The sequence below is a fragment of the Pipistrellus hanaki genome, assembly GCF_964339955.1.
Source record: "Pipistrellus hanaki genome assembly, chromosome: 16".
In the NCBI taxonomy this organism is placed as follows: Eukaryota; Metazoa; Chordata; class Mammalia; order Chiroptera; family Vespertilionidae; genus Pipistrellus; species Pipistrellus hanaki.
This window is the reverse complement of record NC_140518.1, coordinates 6,728,612-6,738,756: the sequence shown is the minus strand read 5'-3', so window position 1 is coordinate 6,738,756 and position 10,145 is coordinate 6,728,612. Positions and strand designations below refer to the sequence as shown.

General features: G+C 47.1%; 2 protein-coding genes across 2 annotated transcripts; one reads left to right on the top strand and one right to left on the bottom strand.

Annotated features, from left to right (window-relative positions):
• Positions 1-1,015: 1,015 nt before the first annotated feature.
• LOC311610803 (uncharacterized protein) lies at positions 1,016-2,569 on the top strand (the record flags this gene model as incomplete). The annotated part of the gene is made up of 2 exons (XM_084862321.1): positions 1,016-1,032; positions 1,999-2,569. 2 exons carry the CDS (start codon positions 1,016-1,018, stop codon positions 2,567-2,569), a joined length of 588 nt encoding a protein of 195 aa, XP_084718447.1.
• A 5,066-nt stretch (positions 2,570-7,635) lies between these two features.
• Positions 7,636-8,670, bottom strand: KRTAP29-1 (keratin associated like protein 29-1; the record flags this gene model as incomplete). Its single annotated transcript, XM_084862320.1, has 1 exon — positions 7,636-8,670. One exon carries the CDS (start codon positions 8,668-8,670, stop codon positions 7,636-7,638), a length of 1,035 nt encoding a protein of 344 aa, XP_084718446.1.
• Positions 8,671-10,145: the final 1,475 nt, after the last annotated feature.

The window sequence follows — 10,145 nt, the reverse complement described above, 5'->3', positions numbered from 1 at the left end:
TTTCTTAATGAATCATAAGGCTGCAGTCAAGGTGTTAGCTGGCATCAGCATCTCATCTCGAGTCTTAGCTGGAGAAGAATCCACTTCCGAGTTCCTGGATGTAGTTGTTGCCAGGATTCCAGTCCTCAAGGATCATTGGAGTGAGAGCCTCAGTTTCCTGCTGGTTGTCAAATGGAGACTGTCCTCAGTGCCTTGCCACGTATTTCTCTCCCACAGGGCCGCTCACTGCCTCAAAGCCTGTGAGGGCGAGAGAAAGTCGGCTAGCAAGATGAAAGTCAAGTCTTGTTTAACTTAATCGCTTGATGTTGCCAGAGGCAGTTGGTTAGAAGCATGTTACTCACAGGGAGGGAATTACATAAGACCATGAACATCAAGAGGTAGAAATCACTGGGCCACCTAAGGGCCTGCCTACCACAGCTCTTACATAATATTGAGTGAGAGAATAAGAACACACAATACAGATATGAAGATCCCACTTACATAAAATTCAAAAACAAGTAAAATTAAACTATAATGATTAGGATGCAGAACTAGGTGGTAAAACTGTAAAGACCATGAGTGAAAAGATTAAGAATCAGGACAGAAAGAATCAGGGGAAGGAAAGTGATGTGGTCAAGAGGAGATACATCCAGGGCCCTCTTGGTGACAGCAATGTCCTATTTTTTGACTTGGGTGTTGGGATAGATAGTTGTTTGCTTCATAATTATTTATTACATTATTCATGCATATTTTATATACTTTTCAGTATACAGTAGTCCTCTCTTGAATCTGAGGTTTTGCTTTCTGTGGTTTTAGTTACCCACAGCCACCCATGGTCTGAAAATAGTAAATGGAAAATTCCAGAAATAAACAATTCATAAGTTTTAAGTTGCACGCCATTCTGAGTAGTATGGTGAAATCTCACACTGTCATGCTCCATTCCACCTGGGTAGTGAATCCTCTCTTTGTCAAGTTAATCATACTGTATACCAGCGTTTTTCAACCGCTGTTCCGCGGCACACTAGTGTGCCGCGAGATGTTGCCTGGTGTGCCGTAGGTGCAGACAAGACAAGAATTTTATAATTTTTCACTATTTTGTTTACTTAATATTTCATAAGAAAGTAATTATAAAATACTTTCTTTGTGTTTATTTGATTCCTATTCAAGAGAATTACTTTATATATAGTCAATATAGGCACAGAGTTAAATTTTTTAACATTTTCTAATGGTGGTGTGCCTTGTGATTTTTTTCATGAAACAAGTGTGCCTTTGCCCAAAAAAGGTTGAAAAACACTGCTGTATACCCTACTCACTGTAAGTCACTTAGTAGCTGTCTCAGCTGCCTTGGCATCGCAGTGCTTGTGTTTAAGTAACTCTTGTTCACTTAATAATGGCCCCAAAGTGTAAAAGAGGGAAGATGGAGACCGGAAGAGACTGGGGCGGAGGGTACATGAGGCAATGTGCAGATGATGTTTCATTGAGTTGAACACTTCAAACCTGTATGGTTTTACACACCAATATCATCCCAGTAAATTCAATTTAAAAATAACTGAGGATGGAAAGAGTACTGAACCTAATGAGGTGACCAGGAACTGTATTTTATATGACTAGATTAAGAACAAAGCAAGAACAGTGCTGACATCCTTTTTATCTGAAAAGTCTGAGTAATTCTCAATTAAGAAACATATTAAGAAACATATCTGCTACTCATTAAAACATTTAGAGGATAACTTCCTTTTTTACAATTCCTCGGTGACTATGGAAAACAATATGAACAACAACAAGGAAAGTTCTGCTCATTGGTCCACATTGGGTGGGGGAGCGTATAAAAGCCCCAGGATAGAAGGGGAGTCCTCAGCATCTGAGAAACTCACCTCTGAACAGGAACCCGCCCTCCACACCTGACACCATGTGCTGCTCCCCTTGCTGCCGCCCCTGCTGTGTGTCCAGCTGCTGCCAGCCTTGCTGCCGCCCATGCTGTGGGTCTAGCTGCTGCTGCCGCCCATGCTGTGGGTCCAGCTGCTGCTGCCGCCCATGCTGTGGGTCCAGCTGCTGCTGCCGCCCATGCTGTGTGTCCAGCTGCTGCCAGCCTTGCTGCCGCCCATGCTGTGGGTCCAGCTGCTGCCAGCCTTGCTGCCGCCCATGCTGTGGGTCCAGCTGCTGCCAGCCTTGCTGCCGCCCCTGCTGTGGGTCTAGCTGCTGCCAGCCTTGCTGCCGCCCCTGCTGTGGGTCCAGCTGCTGCCAGCCTTGCTGCCGCCCCTGCTGTGGGTCTAGCTGCTGCTGCCACCCCTGCTGTGTGTCCAGCTGCTGCCAGCCTTGCTGCCGCCCCTGCTGTGGGTCTAGCTGCTGCCAGCCTTGCTGCCGCCCCTGCTGTGTGTCCAGCTGCTGCCAGCCTTGCTGCCGCCCCTGCTGTGTGTCCAGCTGCTGCCAGCCTTGCTGCCGCCCATGCTGTGGGTCCAGCTGCTGCTGCCAGCCTTGCTGCTGCCCAACCTGGTGTCAGTCCACTTGCTATAGAACCACCTGCTGCCGGCCCAGCTGCTGCTGCCGCCCTTGCTGTGTGTCCAGCTGCTGCCAGCCTTCCTGCTGCTGATCACCTCACCAAAGAACCACCATGTTCACACAACACCTGTTCACTGAGTCGCCATTTGGGAAACAAATTCACTTCCTAGGCTTGGCTGGCCACCCGCACGCTCTCCCTTGATTTCTGTGGCTCATGTGCCTGAGACAAGCTTCTGAATCAGCCGGATGGAGAGCAGAGGACGTCCCAGTCAGCTTCCTCCCGTGTGGGTGCAACGTGGGTCAGCTTCCTGCATCCTCCACACGGAGCTCTGGTCTCTGCTTTGAAGACCTGTAGTCAAGGTCTTCACCCTCTCCCTCTGTGTGACTTAGAAAAACACATTTTGTAACAGTTACACAGGTTTTCTGCAACTGCTGAGAATCTTCTCAATCCTGTTTTTTTCCCTCTGCTCTCCTGGTTCCGGTAATCCTGCTTTCTTGTTTCATGCTCACTCTGAGTTGGCTCTCTACATACAGGTAGTTTTACCTCGACTTCTTAATAAATTCTGTGCATCCCATATTGCATTTGGTTTTATTGTATAGCATCCTGATGGGAGGATTTACACACATGTTGCATATCATATGCATGATCCATTCTGAGCTTCATATAGTCCCCTCAAAACAATTATCTCCATTCTTCATGTGAGAACGTTTCACGGGGTCATGTTAGACAGCTGATTTGGACAGACTCAGACCCAAGACTGTATCTTTTGCTTCTGCTCAATGATACGTAAGTTTTAATCTCAGAACACATTAGAAAATGTTCTGGGACTGAGCACCAGCAAGATATTAATTTGGGCCAAATAACTCTTTGTTGGCTGGATGAAGGTGCCCTGTTGTGACTGTGGAGGAGTGTTTGGCAGCATCCTGGCTCCTACCCACAAGATGCCAGTCGCATCCTTTTCTGGTTGGGCCAAACAGAGCAAAGATGGGTGGGAGAAGTGGATAAATGTACAAAACAGCAGCAGAATCTGCAGTACAAAGGAGTCATCTAAATGTGTAGAATTGGAGAATAATAAGTGTGACATCAAAACTCAAGGATGCAACAACAAAAACAACACACACAATGCTATGAGGATGATTCATATGTTTATTTATATAAGAAGAGAAAACCTCAAAATTAATGAGTTAAATGCCCCATCTTAAGAAGTTAAGAGAAAAGCAATAGCATTGCCCCCAAACTACATAGAAGAAAATGAATACTTAAACAAAAAAGAGTAGAAATTAATAAAACAGAAATTTAAAAAAATTATATATATATATATATATATATATATATATATATATATATATATATATATATATATGAATTCAATAAAACCAGAAATTTAGCCTTTTCAAAATTGAACAAAATAGATACAACTCTGGGAAGATTCTTAAGCTAAAAATGATACCAAAATTCAATAGTAATATGAAGGAAAAAAAAGTTGGGCCTTAGGCTATGAACAAAACAGAGTTTTATATTATTTTAATTATCTGTAGCTTTGTTACAAACTATCACTAAAACCAACTATTTATCATTTCTGATGAGTTCATGGGCTCACCCATGCTGGGTGTCCAGCTGCTGCCAGCCTTGCTGCCGCCCATGCTGTGTCCCATTCTTTAGTCTCACATGGCATTGGCTGGGACACACAGAGGCAAAGGACTTGTCTCCACAACATAGCTCCCACAACCAGTACCCATGAAACACTCATTGGAGAAGTGGGTAAAGATGTAGCTAGGAATTTTATTTAGAGGAAACATATATAGCCAATAGGTGTTAAAAACAATAATCAAAATCGTAAGTAATCGAGAAAAATACAATTCAAAACCTCAAGATTCTGCCTGGCCAGCATAACTCAGTGGTTGGGCGTCAACCTATGAACCAGGAGGTCATGGTTCGATTCCTAGTCAGGGCACATGCCCCAGTTGTGGGCGCTGTCTCCAGTATGGGGCATGCAGGAGTTAGCCGACCAATGATTCTCTCTCATCATTGATATTTCTCTCTCTCCTCCTCCCTGAAATCAATAAAAAATATATATATTTTTAAAAACTCAAAATTCCAATTTACACCACTATATTGAAAAAACAATTTAAAAGCCTGACCATATCAACAATTTAGAGAGGATGTGAAACTACTGAAGCTCTTGCACTTTGGGGGGAGGAGGGTTATAAATTTGTACAGCCCCTTTAGGAAACAAATTGGCATTTTCTCCTTAATGGTAGACCTGTCAGTCAAATGTGCCAATAATCTCACTCCCCCGGGTTTGCTGCCAACCAAACATTCTGTTAATTATCTTGTTAAATTGCGAGGCTGCCGAAACCGGTTTGTCTCAATGGATAGAGCATCGGCCTGCGGACTGAAAGGTCCCAGGTTCGATTCTAGTCAAGGGCATGTACCTCGGTTGCGGGCACATCCCCAGTAGGTGGTGTACAAGAGGCAGCTGATCGATGATTCTCTGTCATCGATGTTTCTAACTCTCTATCCCTCTCTCTTCCTCTCTGTAAAAAAAATAAATAAAATATATTTTTTTAAAAATTGCAAGGCTGCTGAGTCGAGTGGAGCCTGTTTCACTTGGATTTGGTTCTTCCTTTGCCCTGTAGCTCAGTGTGCCAGCTGCTGGTCTGCCTCATCTATCCTGACATAGACTCATGAACTCAGCCTTGGAAAAGTGGCCAGAATCTTAAAAAGCAAATTCTTAGTAGGACTCTTCTCTTCAGTCTCCGCCACCATCTTAAAATCCGTGACAACCAGTCAAGAAAGTGCTGTGTCTACAGAGCCGGAGGGTAATGTCCGTGGTTAGAGGGAAAGGAATGGGACTTCCTAGCAAAGGGCACTGACATAGAGGGCGGGGCTAATAGGAGTCGGGAAGTGCTGGAAATGCCATTCTGACTGTAGCATAGATGCTTCTGATGGAGGAAAAGTCCAGCGGGGCCGAGGATGAGTATGACCTGAAGTGCGGAGAAACACTTCAAAAGAGGTCTCCAAGGGTGGGCTGGACCACCCTGGATGTATGCATTTTTTTATTATGAGGCATTGGAACTGACGGCCACTCAGAGGTTTTTATCAGGATTCCTGCCATGCCTGAGATTCTTTGAGCGCCCAGAGCACTCTGCCTTACCCCATCATTACTTAGTTTATTGCTTACTGGCATGTTATCATCCTCCGAAGTCCATAAGCATTCACAGAGCTTCTGCTTTAAAGAACAACGTGCACGCTGTCATGGGAATAGGCATTCCCTTGAAGAGGGGGAGAGGGAGGGAGGCTGTCTTCCGAAAGGCATTCAGGGCAGAACTCACAGCCTTGATCATGAGCCTGGACCTGATTTTTGTTTACACATCAAGGAGGAAGCCACCTCTTGGAGCAGACTCACGTTAGCCAAGCCCATAAAGCAAGGACGCCTACTTAGGAACTTACAGGAGAACTGACTATAACAGGAACTCCTGAGCTGCCACTGGAGCATGGAATTGGCACCGGAAGTTAAAGGAACTAAATGGCATTTGGCACGTTTCTTTCACAATAGTCCTCACCAATGGAACTTGAAAACTCATAGTCCTGCGACTAACTCTCCCTCTCCCCTGTGCAGTGCTTGGCGGGGGCACGACCAACTTTGCCTTAGCGATGTCTTCTCGCCGAGTTTTAGTGATGCCAACACCCTCGGTTTAGTTTCAATTGCCTATATCTTCAAGCAGATCTGAATCAATTCCTCCGACCTTTAAGATATCCTTCATTTTAAGGTGACTTTATACTTAATTCGGTTTTGGTCCTTTTTAGTGTAGATTCCAAGTGTTGGGTGGCATCTCGCTGTAGGCCCCACTTATGCGTCCTCAACTGATACTATTGCATCAATAGCATCTATCATGAAATCTATGTTTTGGTTCATTCCTACCATAATATCTTTTGGTTGTTTATGATATTTCTAATTGTATTTTTGAATGGCTGGACTTGTTTATCATTCTCTTCCAAAAAAATTTTTATTGGTGATGTGGAGTTACCATCAGAATATTTCATTATTCATTTTTTGTGTGTCTTTGTTCACACCCATCATATTTCTTTCCTCCCTCCCATGAGTTACATACTTGTTATGATATGAGTCAAACATGAAAGTCAACCTCTAGATTAGGCACTCCTGTGCAATGTGAGACTGTTAGGGAAAGAATAGAGGTTAATTTCAGGGAATCAGTCTCCGTCTTCATTTTATCCACTCCTTCCACTCTTAATCAGCCTCCATCTTCATTTCTTCCATTCCTTCTACTTTTCCTTTAGTGCCTCAGAACCTCCAGTCCCTGTCTGAGATGCCCAGGAAGGCTACCTTGCTCCTTGGCTTCAGCCAGACTCGTGAATCAAACCCACAAGTCGGTCACCTTCATCATTTTTCTCTAGCTGCCATGTGGCCAAGAATTGATAGGAAGCTCAGGAAGAATGTAGCAGCACTATACACATATATATAGTTTGACTACTTTATAAATAGTATGTATGTATTGTTTGTATTTTTATATAATGGAGCAATGACTATAAGGTCATACAAGGTTTACTTGACAAGGGAAAAAGACAAATGGCACTGAGAGGGTACAAAAGGCACATCAACTTTATCAGCAAATAGGGTTGCAAGAACCAAACACCAATGGCAGCAGACCCCTGACTCAGGGCCTGGCATCATCGTGGCCCAAGGTGACGTGAAGGAGATCCACATTTATCAGTGATGTGGAGGTGACATGAAGGAGATCCACAGAGCGTTGCGCTGAAGGAAAGAATGCACTCTGAGAGTCTTGCTCATCATGCTTGACAAGTCCCACATTAATCAGCAGCTGGCAGCCTGGAATCTTTTGACAAACTGGGCGGCATCAAAAGAAAAAGTGGAAAGAAGGCTTTGCTGAAGTGATGTCAGGAAAGGGACCATGCTCACTGACAGCTTCTCCTCGGCTGAGAAGGATCTTTATGGCTGGACAAGTTCCCACGCCAGGACCTGGAGAGAGGGTGGGGCTGGAATGGGGGTGCGTCAGCAGGCAGGCAACGTTTGTACTTGGCTGGGGGCGGGTGTCGCCGGATGGTTGGACCCTTGTAGACAGCTGCAGAGCTCAGAGGAGGCGTGAAGAGGGCTCCATCAACCAAGTGTTGCCTTACAGGAGCCGGACCCGAGGCCGGGCTGACAGGAAGTCGGCTTTGCAGGGGCGAGGAGGAGCTGGCTGGAAGCAATGGGAGTCACCACTAGACAATTTGCCTGAACCTGTCACACAGCAGACGGGCTGGCGGGAAGGGGATCTGCAGCCACCTGGGCTGTAGGAAGTGGGTCCGCCACAAGTTGGTTGGCCAGAAGGCCCGGTGCCACGGGATGCTGGTGTGCAAGAGGGCTGGCAGTTAGCCGCCAGCTGGCAGATGAAGGACTTGGAAGGAGCTGCTTGGCAGGGCAGTGGCTGGCAAGAGGAGGTCACACAGCAAGCAGAATTGCAAGAACTGAACACGCAAGGCGGTGGCTGGCAGGGAGCAGGCATGCAGGGAACTGACGGGCAAGTCTTGAGAATGTAGCAGATGGGCTGGTAATAGGTTGATCTGCAGGGCTGACCTTCGCCACTCATGGGATGGCATGAACCTGCTTGGCAGCAAGTTGGCTGGCATGGAGTAGCTGCACAGGTGGTTGGTGGGCACGATATTTCAGGACAGGGAGTCACCTCAGAGCTGAATTGCTGGCAAGCCCTAGTGTCACAGCAGACTGATCGGTCACAAGCTGCCTGGAGCGATCCGGACACAGAGACAGGTTCCTGACAGGAGCTTTGCTGGCTGGGACTGGCTTCGCAGCACTCTTCCTGACCGCCGATGGATTCCGAGCAGGAGGGCTGGCAGCAGCTAACCAGACGAGGAGCCTGACCAGTGCTGGATTCGTAGCTGGCCGAGCAGGAGCAAATGGGCTGGCCAACAAAGCCCTCGCAGGAAGTTGCTGGAAGACAGGTAGGGTGGGAGGGAGCAGGCTCACAGCCTCCAGGGACCCTGCCGGATGGCTGACAGTGACCTTGGCATGGGACCAGTTGCCAGGTTCTGCTCCGGCAGAAGCTAGGCAAAAGGATGCCATTTCGGAAGCTGCCACCCTTTGGGCACATGGAGATGGGAGGCACCGCTGGAACAGCCGCAGTGTTTCCAGGACAACAGCCGTCCCCCATGGTGCTGGAGCTCCTTTGCCAGGAAGACACCTACTACCTGGGGCTTTTATAGGCCCTCACTTGGGGTGTTGGCGTGACTGAGAGCATCTTTCTTTGTTGTTGTTTCCACTGCTTTGCAGGCAGACATCTGATTAGCAGGCTTCCGGAGCCAGGGAGATGCTGGCCCTGCTTTTACAACTGTCAGATGGGTGGGAAGTTTTCTTTGCTAAGTTTGGATCTCTGGATGCTGTTCCTGCCCTGGGATGAGCTGTCGCTTTTACAGGTTGTGCGCCGGCCTCCCGGAAGCAGGCCTTTCCCAGCACAACCTCTCGTCAGGAGGCCGCGGGGCCGCTCTCCCACCAGGAATGCAGCTCTGCGCCATTCAATCCGGAAACGAGATGATGTCAGAGAAGGAGAGCAGAAAATCAGTCAAGGACATGCTTTCTAGACCTTTCCCATATGGCTTTCCTGAAACTCAACTCTGCTAGAACCAATGACAATAGGAATGGCTTCCATTTATTGCAGACCTATCATGTAGCAAGTCCTTGGCTGCATTCTTCTTGGAATCTTTGCAATGACCCCAGTTACTAGGTATAATTGTCACCACCATTTTGGAGGTAACAAAACAAATTCTGAATTTAAATTGTGTTCCCCAAATTATGCAAGTAATGCCCTGCACCACATCCAAGTCCCTCTCTCCAGCATACAAGGCCTGACAAGAGCAGCTCCTGGTCTGCTTACCTGACCTCAGAGCTCACCACTCCTCTGAGCACACCTTTGCCCAGGCCTCGCCTAGTGAACAGTGTGCTCACAGGCATATTCATGAGTGTGCTTCCTCTGCCTAGAAAACCCTTCCTTCCTAGTTTCTAAATTCTCAGCTCCTATTTGTGCTGAAAGACAAAGCTTCAGTATCAGAGTCCCCAAGAATCACCCCTTTGCTCCCCCTAACACCCTGCTGAGTTCACAGTGCCCGTGCTTGCCTCTATTCCAGCATTTAGCACAGTGAAGTTTAGTTCATTGTCTCTCTGGCCATCTGTCTTCCTGCTGGAGTGAGCTCCTCTGAGAGCAGGGACTGAGACTTTGGTCGTCTCATTCCTAAAGCCTAACCTAGAGCCTGGCACCTCACAGTCTCTAATGAACCTTGTTGGATGGATGGATGGATGGATGGATGAAGCTGCTCTCAAAGACGAGGCAGGTCAGCTGATGGGGTGATGGCGTTAACAAGAGAGAGGTGAGAACAGCATGTCGCTTCAACGTAGCCATGTTTATTGGACAATTAAGTACCCTTCTCTCACTGAGGAGGCCCCCAAGGAGCATGAGCACAGATAGCAGGGGAGCAGAGGCAGGAGGACTGGCAGAAATGTAGCCAGGAAAGAGATCATGTGGCACAGCTCGATGACAGCAGCGGACAGGCACCCAGAGTGTCCTCTCAGTGCCCACGAGGCCTTCATGTGGGCCATTCAGGTACTGTCCTTTCTGAAGAGTTACTTGAAACA